Source organism: Haematobia irritans, chromosome 5 (genome assembly GCF_050003625.1).
Source record: "Haematobia irritans isolate KBUSLIRL chromosome 5, ASM5000362v1, whole genome shotgun sequence".
Taxonomy (NCBI): Eukaryota; Metazoa; Arthropoda; class Insecta; order Diptera; family Muscidae; genus Haematobia; species Haematobia irritans.
The window spans coordinates 148824688-148847785 of NC_134401.1; the positions used below are offsets into that span (position 1 = coordinate 148824688).

At 32.1% G+C, this 23098-nt stretch overlaps 2 protein-coding genes across 2 annotated transcripts; one reads left to right on the plus strand and one right to left on the minus strand.

Moving 5' to 3' along the window:
- Positions 1-517: 517 nt before the first annotated feature.
- On the plus strand, positions 518-12550 carry pyd3 (beta-ureidopropionase pyd3). Its single transcript, XM_075310913.1, has 4 exons — positions 518-786; positions 11279-11541; positions 11611-12230; positions 12305-12550. Exons 1-4 carry the CDS (start codon positions 683-685, stop codon positions 12473-12475), a joined length of 1158 nt encoding a protein of 385 aa, XP_075167028.1. The 5' UTR covers positions 518-682; the 3' UTR covers positions 12476-12550.
- Positions 12551-15404: 2854 nt separating this feature from the next.
- On the minus strand, positions 15405-17190 carry LOC142238625 (spermine oxidase-like). The gene has a single exon (XM_075310313.1). It carries the CDS (start codon positions 17132-17134, stop codon positions 15470-15472), a length of 1665 nt encoding a protein of 554 aa, XP_075166428.1. The 5' UTR covers positions 17135-17190; the 3' UTR covers positions 15405-15469.
- Between the last annotated feature and the right edge of the window lie 5908 nt (positions 17191-23098).

The window sequence follows — 23098 nt, forward strand, 5'->3', positions numbered from 1 at the left end:
TCCTAGTTGTAATTAGCAAACTTTATGTAGAAAATTATAATGTTTGTTATAATTTTTTCCTGTAAAAAAAATAATTGTACCAGGGATTTTTGACATGTCTAATAAGAAATACTTATTTGTATACCAAACCCTCTCATTCTTTTCTATATACTAGAGATGTGCACGTGAGTAATATTTTACTCACGCATCAACCTAATCCTTTAGACTACACATTTCATTTTAAGAAAGAAATACCAAGATGGCTGTTTTTCTAGATATTTCACATTTTACCTGACATTTTTCTACCTGTAACATATCTACCTAACATATCGCATTTTCTTTAATCGCTAACACCTGTTGCAACTACCACTCTTTTACTCTCTTATCTTATCTCACTTTCTCTAAGAGTGATACAGAAATCCACTAAAACATTTGAGAAACACTGTTTACTGATCTGAGTCGTTGTCAAATTCATTGACAATGGGAGGTCACAATCGAACACAATTCACTCAAACAAATCATTTGTAGTTTAGTTAGCAAACGATTAAGACGTTCTGCTCGCAACTGTTTCTGCAACAGCATTGTAGAATCGGATCGGTGTAATTGTAATACGAAGATACAAACACATACATATATACCAGTGAAGTGTTAGTGAATTGTGATAGTTTAAAGGAAATCAAGTAAAAAAAACACAAAACTCAAGATGTCTAGTATAAATTTTAAAAGTTTAGAAGAATGTCTGGAAAAACACATACCGGCGGATGAATTGAAAGAAGTGAAACGTATACTTTATGGGAGATCAGATGAGTAAGTGTATACAGACATATATATAACATAAGCAAAATTATAGTTTGTCATTATTACAATTTAGAGATAGGTAATTTATTTAAATTTGTTTTGATCTTCTTTGTTTTTGTTTTGATTTTTTAATTTAACAAAAAATCTATCACTTGAAATATATAAACAAATAAAAAATTTCATTTCCATATTTCTATTGGATATGAAAATGCATATACCAGCAAAAGCTTGCTAAATATCTTTACAAATACGCCAACATTTATAAATAGCACTTCTGTCAATAGTATTTACGAAATCACATCAAAAAATATATTCAAATTGCTTACGAAAACTAATGTAAATTCTTTGTTTAGGTTTGCAATATTTTTTTTTAATTTTCCAAAATGGAGAAAAAATTGGCTCTGGTATATGGTTAAAGCCCAACACATGGCACCTGGTCAATACACTCAAAAAACAAGGAACTCTGCAGGACACTAATGCCAATTTAACTATATTTGATTTCATGGAATTTATTATGTCTTAGTAAAAATGTGTTCAATTTGAGAAAGTTTTCTTGACTTTAGTATTTTTTTTTGTGTACGTTAGTCAAATGAAGCAAAGTAATGAAAAAAATATACACAAATGATGTATTTTCTAAATTCGTGTTTTCCATAAAACATATCTTAATATTTTATATTTTAGTTCATGGAATTTATTCGGTTTTTAGTAAAAATGTGTCCAATTTGAGAAAGTTTTCTTGACTTTAATAATTTTTTTATGTACGTTAGTCAAATGAACCAAATTTTCTAAATTCGTGTTTACCACAAAACATATCTTAATTTCTTAAAATTTACCACAACTGATACCCATCTTGAACTTCCCAACAAAAAAAGAACTTCCAAAAAAGTAGTTTGGATCGCCAATTTGTGATCCGGAAGTAGTGCAAACTTGGATCATCTCCAATGAATTTTACATGAGCTTGTCATAGGACGGAAGTACTAAATTTTTGGATCCTTTGCATTGCTTTAGAAATTATACCTTGGAAGTTCATTTGGATGAAGAAATTTAAAAAACTAAAAAATGAATTTTTTTCCAATTTCACATTTTATTTCCCAGCAAAAAAATTTGGAAGTTCTTCCAAAGGCACAAATTTAAAAGCACTTCCAGTGGATGCACTCCCAGTGATGCTCTTTATTTTAACTACCCAGAAAGTTTTTTTCATTCAATTTTTTATAACATGCTTTTTTCATACTTTTAACGGGTAATTTTAACTTTTTTTGCTTCAAATAGGTTAAAAGCAGAGTAAGAATTCATAAAAATGTACAAATCCTTTAAATTTTGTTGAAAAAATTCTAAATCCAATCTGAAAAAATTGTGAATTTTTGAAAATATTTGAGGTCAAACGTTTCAGACAAACATTAGAATCCATTAAAAATTATAAAAAATTATAAAAATTATTTATTTGACAAAGTATCACGGAATTTTTTAATTTACATCCAAAACATTGAATTCGGATCACACCTAAAGAAGTGATGCAAATTCAGTCCAACGGCTGTTGAAATGGAGGACTTCCGTCCTATGACAAGCCCATGTTAAATTCATCGCTTCTGCGTCAATTTTGCACCACTTCCGGATCCAAAAAAACATTTTCATTGCTTTTTTGGCGACGCTTTTTTTGCTGGGTTTTTATCGGTATTTTTATACCCACCACCATAGAATGGTGACGGGGGTATAATAAGTTTGTCATTCCGTTTGTAACACATCGAAATATCGATTTCCGGCTATATAAAGTATATATATTCTTGATCAGGAAGAAATTCTAAGACGATATAACCATGTCCGTCTGTCTAGCTGTCTGTCTGTTGTAATCACGCTACAGTCGACTATAAAAAGCAGGTCCCTTGTCATTGAGCTTAACATGGAATCGGGCAGCACTCAGTGATAAGAGAAAAGTTCACCAATGTGGTATCACAATGGACTGAATAGTCTAAGTGAGCCTGATACATCGGGCTGCCACCTAACCTACAGTCTTCAATAATGAAGCAATCGTGCTGAAATTTTGCACAAACTCGTCTTTTGTCTGCAGGCAGGTCAAGTTCGAAGATGGACTATATCGGTCCAGCTTTTGATATAGTCCCCATATAAACCGACCTACCGATTTGGGGTCTTGGGCTTATAAAAACCGTAGTTTTTATCCAATTCACCTGAAATTTGAAATCTAGATGTCCTTTAGGACCATAAAGAGGTGTGCCAAAAATGGTGAGTATCGGTCCATGTTTTGATATAGCCCCCATATAGACCGATCTCCCGATTTTACTTCTTGGGCTTTTAGAAACCGTAGACTTTATCCAATTTGCCTGAAATTGGAAATCTAAAATTATTTTAGGACCATAAAGTGGTATGCCAAAAATGGTGAGTATCGGTCCATGGTTTGGTATAGCCCCCATATACACCGATCTCCCGATTTTACTTCTTGGGCTTCTAGAAACCGTAGATTTTATCCAATTTGCCTGAAATTCGAAATCTAGAGGTATTTAAGACTATAAAGAGGTGTGTCAAAAATGGTGAGTATCGGTCCATGTTTTGGTATAGCCCCCATATAGACCGAACTCTAGATTTTACTTATTGGGCTTATAGAAACCGTAGTTTATATCCAATTTGCATAAAATTTGAAGTCTAAAATTATTTTAGGACCATAAAGTGGTATGCCAAAAATGGTGAGTATCGGTCCATGTTTTGGTATAGCCCCCATCAGAGAATGAAGCCGCCGAGTCGCGCCGCCGATTTTAGCCGTCGCCGACCCGTTTTTAGCAGTCGACGCCGCCGCCGAATATGTCGACTCATCTCGACTCAAATTTAGCCGCCAATTAATCTAAAACATTGATTTATATCAAAAAAATTAATAATATTTGTTATAGTTTTTGCCAAAATTTTGAACTTTCCACCTTCAATCAATTCGTATCAAGTTGCTATAATAGTTTTACAAAAATTTAGCTCAAAAAATTTTAATGAAATGTAAATTTGATTGTACGATTGGTTGTACAACTAATCTCATTACAATTCGGAAAACTTCAAATTGATTTTATAATAGATAATTTTGCGCCGCCGAATAGACAATTTTTTATCGGCTTAGCCGTCAAGCCGCCGCCGCCGGAGGGAAAAATTTAGTATCAGCCGCCGCCGACAAAAATGGGTCGGCTTCATTCTCTGGCCCCCATATGGTCCGATCTCCCGATTTTACTTCTTGGGCTTATAGAAACCGTAGTTTTTATCCAATTTGCATAAAATTTAAAATCTATAGTTATCTTAGGACCATAAAGAGGTGCGCCTAAAATTGGAAATCTAGATGTATTGTAGGACCACAAATACATGTACCGAAAATGGTGAGATCTCCCGATGTGACTCCTAGAAAGCGTAGTTTATATCCGATTTGCTTGAAATTGTAAATATACTGGAATTTTAGACTCATTAAAACGTGTTTCGGATTTAGTTTTTATTGGTCCATTTGGTAAGGCCTACATATAGACAGATTTCACGTCTTGAGGGTATAGTAGGCGCACTGATCATGAAAATTGCTTGAAACTGAAAATTTCCACATTTTACTTCTCGTAATCATTTAAATAATTGGGGTGAAAATTAAAGGGTGATACGGTCAAAATTTGGTCAAGGGAAAACGCGTGTAAATCGGTGAAATCGTTTATTTAAAAAATCAAATTAAATTTCTTTTTCAAGTTCAATGAGTATAAAATTCAGGAAAAATATTCAGTTAGGCTTTCGCTTTTCCAAATCCGAATGTGAGGCCCGGCAATTGACACCTGCCATCAGATTTTGTACAGCCACCTTCTTTGCCGCAGAAAGCCAGTTTTCCTTGAACTGCTGCTCGTCCTTAGCAGTTTTTTTGGTCTTCTTTAGGTTCCGCTTGAGAATAGCCCAGTATTTATCAATTGATTGGCGTGTTGGGAGGGTTCTTGTCCTTGAAAACCACCTGCACGTTGTTGGCGGCGTACCACTCCATGGCCTTTTTACCGTAATGGCAAGATGACAAATCCGGCCAAAACAGTACGGAACAACCGTGTTTCTTCAGGAAAGGCAGCAGAATTTTATTATTTATTCTTGGTTGACAGTCCCGGAAGCTATGAAAATGCTGCTTTTCAAGCCACAGGTACAGATGGCTTGCCAAACCAGATATTTCTTTGCGAACTTTGACAGTTTTATGTACTTGAAAATATCTGCTACCTTTCCCCTTCCTTTTGCCGTATAAAACTTCTGTCCCGGAAGCTGCTTGTAGTCGGCTTTGACGTAGGTTTCGTCGTCCATTACCACGCAGTCAAACTTCGTCAGCATTGTCGTGTACAGCCTCCGGGTTCGCGCTTTGGCCGTCGTATTTTGTTTATCATCGCGATTTGTAGTCACTACCTTCTTGTAAGTCGATAGTCCGGCTCGATACACGGTTGCAGACGATACACCCAGCTTATTTGCGGCATCTCGGAGAGAGAGGTTAGGGTTTCGCTTGAAACTACCGGCAACTCTCTTTGTCGTCTCGGCGGCTTCCGGGTGTCAATTTCCCCCCGATCCAGACTTCCTGGCTGTCGACAAACGTTCCCCAAACCCTTTAATTACATTTGTAACGGTTGATTTGGCAACTTTTAGCGATTTTGCCAGCTTTGCGTGCGAGTAGCTCGGATTTCTGCGATGCGCGAGCAAAATTTTGCTTGGACGGCATTTTGACAACTGAAGAGTGAATTCCAAAATCAAAATAGGAGAAACATTCACACACACCTTCGAAATGAGGGGTGTTCAGGTTTTTTAAATGCAAAATTGAAAGAAATACGTCAAGTTTATATTGAACAAATTTTGACCTATCATCCTTTAGATCTATATTTCAAATCAAGGCGTTATTTCATCATTTTCTTGCACACTTACAAGAGATGTTAATGATTCCTCTAAAACTCAATCAAAAATGGTTCTTATTAATTCAGAATCTGATATAGTCTTCATAGGTAAAATCTTTAAATTTATCTTCGAGAAGTGTACTAGTTGAATTGCTCTATTTGGGAGAATATCTGTCATCAAATCCCCCTGACATTTCAAAGGAAACTATAATATTTGATTCATGGTGGTGGGTATTTAAGATTCGGCCCGACCGAACTTACTGCTGTATATTATTGTTTTTTACTTTTTTATTGATTTTCTATTCTTTTTGCGAAATTTAATTGTGCAAAACTTTAATTTTCACTTAAAACGGGGTAATTCCGTACTTGCTAAGACTTGTCCAAAAGGACTGCATCGGAAGTGAAAAAAGAAATGTTTGTGGACCAAATTCTATTTTTTTGCTGGGTTCTTATGAGCTCCAATTATTGCCTTCAAATTACGAAATTTTCTTTAACAAATGAATAAAATAAATTATGTTCTGTCTAAAAAAGATTCCTTGAATTTGTTGAGAAATATTTACTTACTTTTGTGATTGTGATCTACGTTTATAATATAGTTTAGTAAATATTTATAACAAAAAAAGTTCTCTAAAATTTACCTATCTTTCCTAATGGATTGATTCACTTTTTTGAGTGTATAATATTTCATGATATAAATATATGTATACAATTTTACGATATCAATTAAATTTTTGTTCATTTATTAAAAATTAACATTAAAATTAAAATCTTAACATTAAAATCTTTATATCAACAAATTTAAAATAAAAAAAAAATTGAGATAAGTACATTTGATCTTAAAAAATTTAAATTATACTCATTTTTAACGATTAAGATTGAGAATTTTTTCTACAATAATCGAGATGGAGAAAATTTAGAATACAATTATGCGGCATTTTAAAATTCCCTATTTTATATTTTTTCTTTTCTGATTTTTTTTTGCGAATTAAATATTTATTAAACAAATTAAACGCCTATTGAAATGGGTTTTAACCTTATCATGACAAAAAATGTTGTTAACATAATTATTTCAAAAAATTTGCATTCACTCCATACAATGGTTTTTCTTAAGTAATTCTAATTTGCAACAATTTAAGCAGCTTACTTAGCTAATTACCATAGTAGCAATAATTCATATCTACAACAATTATCTCTTCTAGTTTATATAAACGCGTATACATACACATATACCCTCAACATAATAAACACAAATAAACACTTGTTGTTTATTTAATTTGGTGTTGTTGTTGTTTTTTATGAGCATATACAAAAAAAAGGGAACAAATAATTTGAATATACAAATATATATTGTTGGGTGGCATTTATTTAAATAATTTTAATCGCCAAAAAAAATGCCATAATCATTCCCCTATCTTTATAGGTATGTAGTCGTATATAATCAGATGGCATCGTGACAACTTTGCGACGCATGGTTTACTATTCGTACATTCTGGATTTTTTCTTAATGAAATTCTATCAAAACAAATGGAATTTTATTACGTTTCTGTGTTTAGTTTTCCTTTCTTCTAAATATTGGTACACATCTATCGAAGAGAATAAAGTGACAAGAGAATCTAGAGAAAACTGTGGCCAATGTGTGTCTGTGTGTAATTGAAATACAAAGTATCTTTTAAATATTAGTTTGTGTGAAAAATAGCAACAAGAGTATATAGCTTTTTCATTACACATTTAATTTTACGATTTGTTTGTAAACGAAATGGAAACAAAACAAAACAAATGTAAGGCAAAGAGCACGATAGAGAAAGATATAATGTAGGGGTCCATGATATTTAGCTTGAATAAAATCTCTGTTTGTATAGGCGAGCAGAGAATCTTTTCGTTTATGTATAAAAGAGAGCGTGAGAGCGTACTCTTAATGTTTTACAATGTACACGGAAAAAATAACATTTAAAAGAGCAGCTGAAAAAATTCACAGACATATACGCAAAAAAAATGTTTCTGATTAAATCACAAAATTAATTGATCCAATTAATTTTTTAATTGAAATGTCTTCAATCACAGAAATGATAGTATCAATTAAAAAATAATTGAAAGTCAATTAAAAAACTAATTGAAAGTCAATTAAAAAAATTAATTGGTAGTATTAATTGTTGTGATTGATTTTTGTTTCAATTAAAAAAATTGTTGAATCAATTAAATTTTTAATTGAATATTTTTTAAAACTCAATTAAAATTTTAATTGGAAAATTTTTTGTGATTTTTTTTTTCTGTTTAGACAAGTGAGAGCAGAGACAGGTTTGCATGTTATATATCGCCGTTATACACTCTTTTTATCACCGCCTTGTCTCGCTTATTTTATTTCTGCCGCACTTGGACTTTAGCGCCTCTGGCATTTTGGAAAGTTTTGATACTAAAAATACCAAAGTGTTGATCACTTCAAGACAACTCCTCGTCGGTAATGGGCCAAATTTCCGCACAGCCGCTTTCGTGTAGCGTGTAATAACTTTGTTGTCCGCTTGAAGGCCATAAATCATGGCAAAATTAGCCAATTCGAACAAATCCAAAAAAAAATTTTTTTGATATATTTTGTTTTTGAACAATGAAATAAAACAAGTATATACAACAATAAGTTCAGCTGGGTCGAATCTTAAATACCCACCACCATGAATCAAATATTATAGTTTCCTTTGAAATGTCAAGGGGATTTGATGACAGATATTCTCCCAAACAGAGCAATTCAACTAGTACACTTCTCGAAGATAAATTTAAAGATTTTACATATGAAGACTAGAAAACTCTTAGTTGTAGCGGGTTGAGAATATATAGAATTTCATGGGGGGGGCTTTGATGGCAGATATTCTCCTAAGCTGTCCAGTTCAACCAGTACGCTTCCCGAAGATAAATTTAAAGGTTCTACATATGAAGACTAGATCAGATTCTGGATTTATAACAACCATTTTTGTTTGAGTTTTGGAGGAATCACAAACATCTCGTGTAGGTGTGCAAGAAAATGATGAACTAACGTCTTGATTTGAAATCCAAAATCTGTAGATTTTTACCCCCATTATTCAAGTAATTAAAAAAAATAAAATCTGGAAATTTTGCTTTTAGTTTCATGCAATTTTTATGAACTCTGCACCTTCTGTACTCTATATAGAAGTGACATCGGTCTATATGGAGGCCTTACCAAATGGACCGATAAAAACTAAATCCATTAAAATTTCAGGCAAATTTGGTAACAACTACGGTTTATATAAGCCCAAGGAATTAAATCTCTACCGATACACAATACATTCGGAACACCTATTTATGGCCCTAAAAAAACCTCTAGATTTCATATTTCAGGCAAACCTGGATAAAAACTATGGTTTTTATCTAGGTTATCGCCCTAGGACGCATATTTAAGGAGATATTGCCAAAAAATCCATATAAAACATTTGAGTTTTTACGGATTTTCATCAAAATTTTGATTTTTGGGAGTGATCACGAATTTACCTCCTTTTCGCTATAGAACGCATATTTAAGGAGATATGGCCAATTTAAGTTTTTAATATAACAAAATTAATTTTTTGAGGATTTTCATCAAAATTTTGATTTTTTGGGGGTGGTCACGAATTAACCTCCTTTTCGTTCTGAGCGCATATTTAAGGAGATATGGCCAATTTAAGTTTTTCATATAGAAAAATTTGATTTTGTGGAGATTTTCATCAAAATTAAGATTTTTTGTGGGTGGTCACTAAATTACATCCTTTTCGAATTTACCTTTAATTAGATATGGCAAATTTAAGTTTTTCATATAAAAATTTTGATTTTTTGAGAATTTTCATCAAATTTTTGATTTTTTGGGGATGGTCACATATTTACCTGCTTTTCGCTCTAGGACGCATATTTAGGGAGTTATGGTCAATTTAAGTTTTTCATAAAAAAAATTGATTTTGTGAGAATTTTCATAAAAATTTATTTTTTTGGGGATGGTCACGTATTTACCTCCTTTTCGATCTAGAAGGCATATTTAGGGAGTTATGGCCAATTTAAGTTTTTCATATAAAATTTTTGATTTTGTGAGGATTTTCATAAAAATTTTAATTTTTTGAGGGTGGTCACGAATTTACCTTATTTTTGCTGTAGGACGCATATTTAAGGAGATATGGTCAATTTAAGTTTTTCATATAAAGAAAATTGATTTTGTGAGGCTTTTCATCAAAATTTTGAGGAAATATGGCCAAGAAATAAAATCGGGAGATCGGTTTATATGGGGACTATATCAAAACATGGTCCGATAATCACCATTTTCATCCTTATGGTCCTTAAATACCTCTAGATTTCCAATTTCAGGCAAATTGGGTAAAAACTACGGATTCTAGAAGCCCAAGAAGTAAACTCGGGAGATTGGTCTATATGGGGACTATACCAAAACATTGACCAATATTCACCATTTTCGCCATGGTCCTAACATACCTCTAGATTTTAAATTTCAGGCAAATCGGATTGGAAATACGGTTTCTAGAAGCCCAAGAAGTAAACTCGGGAGATCGGTATATATGGGGGCTATACCAAAACATGGATCGATGCTCACCATTTTCGGCACAACTATTTGTGGTTCTAAAATACCTCTAGATTTCAAATTTCAAGCAAATCGGATTGAAAATACGGTTTCTAACTAAGTAAAGTTAAATCGGGAGATCGGTCTATATGGGGGCTATAGCAAAACATGTACCGATAGACACAATTTTCGATACATTTATTTGTGGGTCTAAAATACTTCTTGAATTCCAATCTCAGGCAAATCGGATAGAAAATACAGTATCTAGAAGCCCAAGAAGTAAAATCGGGAGATCAGTCTATATGGGGCTACACCAAAATATGGACCGATAGGCACCATTTTCGGCAGACCTATTTGTGGTCCTCAAATACTTCTAGATATCCAATTTTAGGTAAATCGGATAGAAAATACGGTTTCTAGAAGCTCAAGACCCCAAATCGGGGGGTACGGTTTATGTGGGGCTATATCAAAACCTGGATCGATATAGCACATCATCGAACTTGACCTGCCTGCAAACAAAAAACGAATCTGTGCCAAATTGCAGAATGATATCTCCATTATTATATAGTCGGAAATCGATATTCCGATGTGTTACAAACGAAATGACAAACTTATTATACCGCCATCACCATTCTATGGTGGTGGGTATAAAAATTAAAAAATGTAGCGCTTCAATAATTAAAAACATGTAGTTAGAACCTGGCACATGGAATTTCTGGCGATTTATTTGAGTTCTTAGGCAATCAAAACTTTGTTGCAAGTGCTGCCTTACACAAGAGGCCCATATTTATTCAGATGAACATGGAATCGGACTTCGGATCGGAGTCATTGATGAAAAAAGTTTTCCTTTGTTCCTTCAGAGACGTTCGATCTACAATTTCTGTTAAATTGACTTTAAATTTTGACCATTTTAATATATGGGGTTGGGATAGTGGCTTACCTTTTACACGATATCCTTAATCGGATTCAAGAATCATAGAATTAGTTCCTGTGGTCACTGACTTCGGCTTGCCACATTCACATATATTACTGGTACAAAATTAATTTGCTATATTTTTTTACAATTGTTTCCTTATTTCATCTACAGCAATGTTCTTGAACTTCCTGAGGAAGCCAAACAGATTGCCACCGAAAATGGTTTTGAAATAAAAGGATATCGCATTACAGCCAAACAAGAGCAAATGCGTAAGCCACGCCTTGTCAAAATCGGAGCCATACAAAATTCTATTGTCCTACCCACAGATGCTCCATTGGAAAAACAACGAGAAGCCATCTGGAAGAAAATCACCACCATGATAAAGGCAGCAGCAGCTGCTGGTGTTAATATTGTGTGTATGCAGGAAGCTTGGAGTAAGAAATTTCGATAGTTTTTTTATAAAGAACAATTCTCAAAAATACGAAAAATATATTTTTTTTCAGCTATGCCCTTTGCTTTTTGTACCCGCGAAAAATTCCCCTGGTGTGATTTTGCCGAAGAGGCCGAACATGGTCCCACTACCAAAATGTTACAAGAATTAGCCAAAACCTATAATATGGTAATCATTTCTTCCATATTGGAGCGTGATATGGAACATGGAGAAATCATTTGGAATACGGCAGTAGTTATATCGAATCGTGGTCGTTATATGGGTAAACATCGTAAAAATCATATACCACGTGTTGGTGATTTCAATGAGTCCACCTATTATTTGGAAGGCAACACGGGACATCCGGTATTCGAAACAGAATTTGGTAAAATTGCCATTAACATATGCTATGGACGTCATCATCCACAAAATTGGATGATGTTTGGTTTGAATGGAGCTGAAATAGTTTTCAATCCTTCGGCCACAGTGGGTGCTTTAAGTGAACCTTTGTGGTCGATTGAGGCTAGAAATGCTGCCATAGCCAATAGTTATTTCACAGTGGCCATTAATCGTGTGGGTAATGAGGAATTCCCCAATGAATATACATCGGGTGATGGCAAGGCAGCACATAAAGTATTTGGACCATTCTATGGGTCTAGTTATGTGGCAGGACCCGATGGCAGTAGAACACCGGTAGGTTAAGGTTATTAGAGTTATTAGAGATTTCATTTTTTTAATACGTATTTTCATTGTTTTCTTTCGTTCAGGGTCTTTCTCGTGACAAAGATGGTTTATTGGTTACTGAACTCGATTTGAATCTATGCCGACAAATCAAAGACTTCTGGACATTCCGTATGACCCAAAGGCTCGACCTCTATGCTGAATCCTTCAAACGTGCTTCCCAGTTAGATTTTAAACCACAAATTGTTAAAGAATAGAAATTATTGATAGTTAAGTGTATTAAAGTAGAAACTAAGTAATGTATAAATAAAGTCAATTATTATGCAGATAAACTGAAGAAATCAATTATAAAAATTTCTACCCCAAGTGGTGAACTTGTCTCTTATCAATGAGTGCTGCCGATGAAATGGAGTTAATTTTTTTCATTAAAAACTAAATAGTTGAAGGATTTAAATCGATATATTGATTTTTTGGTGGTTACGAATAGACCTCCTTTTCGCTCTGGGATGCATATTTCAGGAAATATGGCCAATTTAAGTTTTTCATATAAAAAATTGATTTTTTGAGAATTTTCATCAAAATTTTGATTTTTCGGAATGGTTGCGAATTAACCTCCTTTTCTTTGTAGGACGCATATTTAAGGAGCTATTGCCAATTTAAGTTTTTCATATAAAAATGTTGTTTTTTTGAGGATTTTCATCAAAATTTTGATTTTCTGGGAGTGGCCACGAATTTACATCCTTTTCGCTCTATAACGCATATTTAAAGATATATTTTTTTAAGGATTTTCATGAAAACTTTCATCACGAATTTACCCCCTTTTGGGTCTAGTACGCATATTTAAGGAGATATGGTCAATTTGAGTTTTTCATATAAAAAACTTAATTTTTTGGTACTTTTATTAAAATTTTGATTTTTTGGGGGTGGTCACAAGTTAACATCCCTTTCGCCCTCGGACGCATATTTAAGGAGATATGGCCAATATAAATTTTTCATATTAAAAATTTTATTTTTTGCGGATTTTCATCAAAATTTTGATTTTTTCAAGGTGGTCACGAATTAACCTTCTTTCCAATTTAAGTTTTTCATTAAAAAAATTGATTTTGAGGATTTTCCTAAAAATTTTGATTTTTTGGGGGTGGTCACGACTTAACCTCCTTTTCGCTCTAGAACGCATATTTGAGGAGATATGGCCAATTTACGTTTTTCATATAAAAAAAATAGATTTTTTGAGGATTTTCATCAAAATTTTGATTTTTTGGGTGTGGTCACGAATTAACTTCCTTTTCGCTCTAGGACACATATTTAAGGAGATATGGCCAAAACAAGTTTTTGATATAAAAAAATTGAGTTTTTGAAGTTTTTCATCAAAATTTTGATTTTTTGAGGATTTTAATCGAAATTTTGATTTCTTCGAGGTGATCACGAATTAACCTCATTTTCGCTCTAGAGCAGGAGATATAAAAAGTTGGATTTTTTTGAAGACTTTCATCGAAATTTTGAATTTTTCGAGGTGGGCACAAATTAACCTCCTTTTCGTTCTAGGACGCATATTTAAGGAGATATGGCCAATTTAAGTTTTTCATACAAAAAATTTGATTTTTTTAGGATTTTCATCAAAATTTTGATTTTTGGGAGGTGGTCACGAATAAACCTCCTTTTCGCTCTGGGACGCATATTTAAGGAGATATGACCAATTTAAGTTTTTCATATAAAAAATTTGATTTTTTGAGGATTTTCATCAAAATTTTGATTTTTTGGGTGTGGTCACGAATTAACCTCCTTTTGGCTCTAGGACGCATATTTAAGGAGATATGGCCAATTTAAGTTTTTCATATAAAAAATTCGATTTTTTGAGGATTTTCATCAAGATTTTGATTTTTAGGGGGTGGTCACGAATTAACCTCCTTTTGGCTCTAGGACGCATATTTAAGGAGATATGGCCAATTTAAGTTTTTCATATAAAAAATTCGATTTTTTGAGGATTTTCATCAAGATTTTGATTTTTAGGGGGTGGTCACGAATTAACCTCCTTTTGGCTCTAGGACGCATATTTAAGGAGATAGGCCAATTTAAGTTTTTCATATAAAAAATTTGATTATTTGAGGTTTTTCATCAAAATTTTGATTTTTGGGGGATGGTCACGAATTAACCTCCTTTTGGCTCTAGGGCGCATATTTAAGGAGATATGGCCAATTTAAGTTTTTCATATAAAAAATGATTTTTTAAGGATTTTCATGAAAATTTTCATCCAAATTTAGATTTTTTGGGGGTGGTCACGAATTTACCCCCTTTTGGGTCTAGTACGCAAATTTGATTTTTTGGTACTTTTAAAAAATTTTGATTTTTTGGGGGTGGTCACAAGTTAGAACGCATATTTAAGGAGATATAAAAAATATTTTTTGAAGATTTTCATATTTTTTTTTTGAGAAGTCATAAATTTACCTTCTTTTCGCTCTAAGACGCATATTTTTCATATAAAATATTTGATTTTTTGAGGATTTTCATCAAAATTTTGATTTTTTGGGGTTGGTCACGAATTTACCTTCTTTTCGCTCTAGGACGCATATTTAAGGAGATATGGCCAATTTAAGTTTTTCATTAAAAAAATTTGAGTTTTTGAGGACTTTCATCGAAATTTTGAATTTTCCGGGGTGGGCACAAATTTCGTTCTAGGATACATATTTAAGGAGATAGGATTAATTACATTTTTCTTAAAAAGAATATTAATAAAAAAAATATTTTTTAGGATTTACATCGAAATTTTGATTTTTTCGAGGTGGTCACGAATTAACCTCGTTTTCGCTCCAGGGCAGTAGATATACAAATTTGGATTTGTTTAGGACTTTCATCGAAATTTTGTATTTTTCTGAGGGTGGTCATGAATTTACCTTCTTTTTGCTCTAGAACGCATATTTAAGGAGATATGCCCAAAAAAAAATTTCCATATAAAATACTTGATTTTTTCGCTGTAGGACGCATATTTAAGGAGATATGGTCAATTTAATTTTTTCATATAAAAAATTTGATTTTTGAGGATCCTCTGTCAGTCATCGATGAAACTCGATAAACACATTGTTGAGGGTTTTTATGGAATATACTACACGACACTTTTGCATCAGACAATACTTTTCAGACCACCCTCGCGTCTTTCCTAAACAGTATAAAATATTTCTACTTCTGCCCTTCTTTATGGAAAAACATCCCATTTGTTTTATTTATTTTATAATAAAAAACCTAATTGGTTTATCTCAATTCTCACTATAATAATAAATCAAACGATTCGCTTCACGATGTCCGGATTCCACAGCTCCATGTACAGTGGAGTAATGATGCATACTTGTGGCCTCACCAGCAAATAATAAAATTGGTTTAAAATTCAGGGGACATATATCAGAGACCTTGTCGGAATTGAAACTACTGACGTCACTCAAATGGGATACTGTTGAACAGCTATGACGTAAATCGCCGGGTATAAGCACGCTCAAAGGTTCGGATAATTTCAAAGCTGAGACTTTCAGTTCCTCACTCAACATCGAACGAAATGAGTAGGCTCCTAAAAAATTTGGATTGCTTTGCCATTGGCTTACTTGAATATTTAGTGGATCGGGAATTTGCCATTTGCGAAGGAAACGTTTCAGCAGATACATACAACCCAACTTTACTTGGTCCAAAGGCATTTGTTCAACTTTTGCAACCCATGGACCCACTAGCCAAGCTAACAGAACCCTGGGCTGATAGTTGACACAATAGAAACCGTAGATCTCTTCAACCCATTCCAAGGAGGTTTGTTGTAATTCCTTGAGATCTTCTTGCATCCAAAGTAAGGTGAAGCCATACCAATTGGGAGGCCAAAATGACGCCGGAAATTCTAGGAAAATTTTACCAACACTACCATAACCCAAACCCACAATGGCTTGTTTCTTTTGCAATGGCAATTGGGGATGGAACATGGTCTCCACATTTTCCTTTAATACACCCAAGGGAATGGTTAGCACCACATGATCTGCTTCATATTCTTGCATGCCCTTATTGCAACTCACAATGACCTTGTGGTCAACGCGATCCCATTGTATATAGTCGACATGGCAATTGAATAGAATATGTTCCTCAAGCATGCCAAAGATTTTCTCATCATTGGAGCCCATGAGTAAATGTAAAAATGTCACATATCCTTTGTCTTTCCAATTGAGAAGATACTCTCCGGGACATTGCCAATATTCATGAAAACCTTTGGCCGAAACCTGATCCATACGCGACGATGTCTCGGAGCTTTGAATCTTTTTGAAATTTTCAAAAAATTCTTGTGCCACATTGTGGTCCAGATTTTGCATCGCAGCTAAATCCATAGCCTGTTGGAAACGTGCACTTAGATAATCACCAAAAGAACCTTCATAATTGACAGTTTCATGGGCACAATTTTCATAAATGTCAATCAAAATATCCTTCAAAAGATCGATTGTGTCGTCAGGCACCACCTCGCCATTGGAACGTATACATTCATAGGTTTTATAGATTTCTCCTGATGTCTCTAAACATCCATGATTCTTAACCATTTCGTAGACAATATTATTGACTTCACCATGAACCCATTGAGCTCCCAGATCGATAACATTATCACCAAATCTCTGAGTATGAATACGACCACCAATACGATTCTCAGCCTCCAATATCAATAGATCATTGTAACCGAATTCGAAAAGTTTTGTGGCACATGCTAGACCAGCTGCACCGGCTCCGATGATAATGATTTTTGGTTCGTAAGGAATACGATTCGAAATTGGCGTGGAATTGCTTTTGTTCATAACCAAACAACTTGCAATACTAAATGAATCCCTGATGAGTGGCTCTAGGAAACGATGTGAAGATTTTTTCTTTTTACCAAAATATTTTTGAAAAATCCTTTTAAGACACATTTGAGATGAACAATTTTTAATGAAGTTATTTTATTATTATTATTACTCAAAAAAAAAATAATACAATGACTTTAATTTAGAGAGGTAATTTGACATAATGTACACTGCCCAAAAAAAAATTATATATAAAAATTATTAAAAAAAAAAAAAAAAAAAAAAAAAAAAATATATATATATATATATATATATATATATATATATATATATATATATATATATATATATATATATATATATATATATATATATATATATATATATATATATATATATATATATATATATATATATATATATATATATATATATATATATATATATATATATATATATATATATATATATATATATATATATATATATATATATATATATATATATATATATATATATATATATATATATATATATATATATATATATATATATATATATATATATATATATATATATATATATATATATATATATATATATATATATATATATATATATATATATATATATATATATATATATATATATATATATATATATATATATATATATATATATATATATATAGATTTGTAGATCTAAATTTTCGATACCATATCACATCCCAATTTGATAGACTTCTACAAAATCTATAGACTCAAAATTTAATTCGGCTAATGCACTAGGGTGGAACACAATGTTAGTAAAAAAAATATGGGAAACATTTAAATCTGAAGCAATTTTAAGGAAACTTCGAAAAAGTTTATTTATGATTTATCGCTCGATATATATGTATTACAAGTTTAGGAAAATTAGAGTCATTTTTACAACTTTTCGACTAAGCAGTGGCGATTTTACAAGGAAAATGTTGGTATTTTGACCATTTTTGTCGAAATCAGAAAAACATATATATGGGAGCTATATCTAAACCTGAACCGATTTCAACCAAATTTGGCATGCATAGTTCCAATGCTAATTCTACTCCCTATGCAAAATTTCAACTAAATCGGAGTTAAAAATTGGCCTCTACGGTCATATGAGTGTAAATCGGGCGAAAGCTATATATGGGAGATGTATCTAAATCTGAACCGATTTCAACCAAATTTTGCACGCATAGCTACAATGCTAATTCTACTCCCTGCGCAAAATTTCAACTAAATCGGAGCAAACAATTGGCCCCTGTGGTCATATGAGTGTAAATCGGGCGAAAGCTATATTGGGAGATATATCTAAATCTGAACCGATTTCAACCAAATTTTGCACGCATAGCTACAATGCTAATTCTACTCCCTGTGCAAAATTTCAACTAAATCGGAGTTAAAAATTGGTCTCTGTGGTCATATGAGTGTAAATCGGGCGAAAGCTATATATGGCAGATATATCCTAATCTGAACCGATTTCAACCAAATTTGGCACGCATAGCTACAATGCTAATTATACTCCCTGTGCAAAATTTCAACTAAATCGGAGCAAAAAATTGGCCTCTGTGGGCAAATGAGTGTAAATCGGGCGAAAGCTATATATATGGGAGCTATATCTAAATCTGAACCGATTTGGCTGATATTTTGCAAGTTTTTCGAGACTCATAAAATATTCGGATGTACGGAATTTGAGGAAGATCGGTTGATATACACGCCAATTATGACCAGATCGGTGAAAAATATATATATCGGTATACTAAACGATGGGTCTCAGACTTTTCCTTCTTGGCGTTACACACAAATGCACAAACTTATTATACCCTGTACCACAGTAGTGGTGAAGGGTATAAATATGGGAAACATTTAAATCTGAAGCAATTTTAAGGAAACTTCGAAAAAGTTTATTTATGATTTATCGCTCGATATATATGTATTAGAAGTTTAGGAAAATTAGAGCCATTTTTACAACTTTTCGACTAAGCAGTGACGATTTAACAAGGAAAATGTTGGTATTTTGACCATTTTTGTCGAAATCAGAAAAACATATATATAGGAGCTATATCTAAATCTGAACCAAATTTGGCACGCATAGCAACTAAGCTAATTCTACTCCCTGTGCAAAATTTCAACTAAATCGGAGTTAAAAATTGGCCTCTGTGGTCATATGAGTGTAAATCGGGCGAAAGCTATATATGGGAGATATATCTAAATCTGAACCGATTTCAACCAAATTTTGCACGCATAGCTACAATGCTAATTCTACTCCCTGTGCAAAATTTCAACTAAATCGGAGCAATCAATTGGCCCCTGTGGTCATATGAGTGTAAATCGGGCGAAAGCTATATTGGGAGATATATCTAAATCTGAACCGATTTCAACCAAATTTGGCACGCATAGTTACAATGCTAATTCTACTCCCTGTGCAAAATTTCAACTAAATCGGAGTTAAAAATTGGCCTCTGTGGTCATATGAGTGCAAATCGGGCGAAAGCTATATATGGGAGATATATCCAAATCTGAACCGATTTCAACCAAATTTAGCACGCATAGTTACAATGCTAATTCTACTCCCTATGCAAAATTTCAACTAAATCGGAGCAAAAAATTGGCCTCTGTAGTCATATGAGTGTAAATCGGGCGAAAGCTATATATGGGAGCTATATTTAAATCTGAACCGATTTGGCACGCATAGCTACAATGCTAATTCTTCCCCCTGTGCAAAATTTCAATTAAATCGGAGTAAAAGATTGGCCACTGTGGTCATATGAGTGTAAATCGGGCGAACGATATATATGGAAGATATATCTAAATCTGAAATTTCAATAAAATTTGTCACACTTGACTACACTACTAATTGTACTCCTAATGCAAAATTTCAACCAAATTGGAGTAAAACTCTGGCTTCTGGGACCGTATTAGTCCATATGGGGCGAAAGATATATATGGGAGCTATATCTAAATCTGAACCGATTTCAATAAAATATGGCACACTTGACTATAGTACTAATTGTTCTTCTTGTGCAAAATTTTAAGCAAATTAGGGTAAAACTCTGGCTTCTGGGCCATATAAGTCCATATCGGGCGATATATATATATATATATATATATATATATATATATATATATATATATATATATATATATATATATATATATATATATATATATATATATATATATATATATATATATATATATATAATATATATATATATGGGAGCTGTATCTAAATCGGAACCGATTTCTTCCAAAATCAATAAGGTTCTATTCTGAGCCAAAACACATACTTGTGCCAAATTTGAAGTCGATTGGACTAAACCTGCGACCTAGACTTTGATTAGAAAAATGTGTTAACGGACAGACGGACATGGGTATATCGCCCAGCAAAAAAAGAGCTTCCAAAAAAGTAGTTTGGATCCCCAATCTGTGATCCGGAAGTAGTGCAAACTTGGAATTGAATGAATGAATGAATTTTACATGGGCTTGTCATAGGACGGAAGTACTCCCTTTTTGGATCCTTTGCATTGCTTTAGAAGTTGTGCCCTGTAAGTTAATTTGAATGAAGAAATTTAAAAAGCGAAAAAAAATTTTTACCAATTTCACTTTTTTTTCATCAATATGTTTTATTACACAATTATTTTCCTATTATCTAATTTTTACAATTTGAAAAACTTTTTCGCTCCGACCAGGGGTTGAACCTGGGTTTGCTGGCAACATAACAGAACGCCTTAGCACACTCAGCCACAAACGCCATTGAACATAAAGCGTCGAAAGGTCAATTCAAATGTTTGTGATATGATCGTAATACGACACCAAGGAATAACATTCTAATTGCTTCTCGAGATGTTCTTTATTAGTATGAACGAAAAAATAAGAAACGCAGGTTCAAATCTCAACAGCGGCAATTTTTTTATCAAATATTTTTCTAAAAAATTATTTTTATGTCATGCATCGTTTTTATTTTTTATTTTCGGCATATATTTTCATATAAATATATTTTTTCCATTAAAAATCAACAAAAAAAATTAAAAATTCTTGTAATTTGCAAAACCTTTTCAAAAGAACTTCCATGGAGGCGAAAAAGTCAAACGGCACAGGTTCAAATCACAGTGGGGATGAAATTTATTTTTTTTTTTATTATTTTTTATTTTTTTATTAATTCATATATTTTTTTTGGTTTTTTATTAGTTTTCTATTTTTTTGTAAAATTTAATTATAAAAAATGTGCACTTAAGATAGCCTGATTGCGTTCTTTCTAATACTTGTCCACAAGGACTGCATCGGAAGTAGAAAAAATCATTGGGGGAATCCCAAGATGCGCTTTAGAAGAAATGTTTGTGCACTTGTCCAAAAAGAACTGCATCGGAAGTGGAAGAAATGTATTGGGGGATCCCACGATGCGCTTTAGAAGAAATGTTTGTGGACTTGTCCAAAAGGACTGCATCGGAAGTCGAAAAAAACTCGAGGGGGGATTCTGGAATGGGATTTAAAAGAAATGTTTATGAAACAACTTCCAAATTTTTTGCTGGGCGACTCAGGAGCACACCCTGAGCAAATACACCATGTGTCTATCTCCTTCTGAGTGTTTCAAACATATGCACTAACTTATAATACCCTGTTCCACAGTGTGGAGCAGGGTATAAAAATTATATAATAATCTTATAACCTTTTAAGATCCAATAACAGCCATAAAATCTTACCTTTAATTATATCACTTTTAAGTAAAACACAATTTCTAATCATCTATGTATATGTGCTGATTTTGATATTATTTTTTTTTTTGTCAATTTTTATTGAATTCTACAAATTTTATATTCTTTTTTTTTTGCATTTTATTTCTATATATCCTGAATGATACATATTTCAACATTTGCAAATGTATGTAGTATAGTTAATAATTTTTGCATTCATATATAAATTTTATTTTCACAATTGCATAGCAACGATATCATTTTAAAAGTTTCCTTTTGTTTTCATCATAATGTTTACAATTAGTTTTATTTTTATCAATACAATTTAATTTTCATATTGAGAGGCGTTGAAGGTTTGGAAAATATATATGTGGTATATTTATGTCAGTTAGTTTTTAAACCAAAAAAAAAAGTCATTTTACATTTTTATCTTATATTTAAAATAAATACAAATGAAATGGTAAAAGAAAATATGTATTTAAAGTATACATAAATAAAAATTTTACTATTTTTTTGTATATTTTTGTGTAGACATTTTTTCGATTTCAATAATAAAAAAAATTAATTGATCCAAATAATTTGAAAAATGAAAATGCTTGAATCATGATGGTACACACAAAATTTTTTTTCTGATTCAATCACAAAATTAAATGATCCAATTATTTTTTTAATTCAAATATCTTGAAGCACGGAAATGATAGTATTAATTAAAAAATTATTGAAGGTCAATTAAAATATTAATTGATCCAATTAAAAAATTAATTGATACTATTAATTTTTGTGATTGATTTTTGTTTCAATTAAAAAATGTGTTGCATCAATTAAATTTTTAATTGAATATTTTTTAAAACTCAATTAAAATTTTAATTGGAAAATTTTTCGTGAAATTTTTTCTATGTATGTATATATAATTTAGAGATATTAAATATTTCTAATTGTATATTTATTTGTTTACAAATTTTATTGAATCAATTAATTTTTTTTTAATTGATTATTATTTTTTTTTATTGTACATAAAAAATATAATTTATACAAAATTAAAAAAAACATATATATAACTCCAGAAATAAAACGACAAAAATAATAAATCAAAATTTGGCCAATTTTAATGCAAATCATAAGCAGTCAAAATAACAAAAAAAATTGCGGCTACATGCATATGAGTTGATAGCATCACAGTGGTTCAATAAGGAGTAGAAGAAAATTTAGAAAATCACCAAAGCGATTCCTTGTGGAAATTTTGTCAAAATTTTATTTCTATAGAAAATTTTGTCAAAATATTATTTCTATAGAAAATTTTGTCAAAATTTTATTTCTATAGAAAATTTTGTCACAATTTTATTTCTATAGAAAATTTTGTCAAAATTTTATTTCTA

Coding starts and splice junctions, on each gene's coding strand:
- LOC142238625 (XM_075310313.1), bottom strand. CDS start 17,134: ATGTGTCTTAAAAGGATTTTTCAAAAATATTTTGGTAAAAAGAAAAAA.
- pyd3 (XM_075310913.1), top strand. CDS start 683: ATGTCTAGTATAAATTTTAAAAGTTTAGAAGAATGTCTGGAAAAACAC. Junction 11,542..11,610: donor GTGTATGCAGGAAGCTTGGA/GTAAGAAATTTC, acceptor ATTTTTTTTCAG/CTATGCCCTTTGCTTTTTGT. Junction 12,231..12,304: donor CCGATGGCAGTAGAACACCG/GTAGGTTAAGGT, acceptor TCTTTCGTTCAG/GGTCTTTCTCGTGACAAAGA.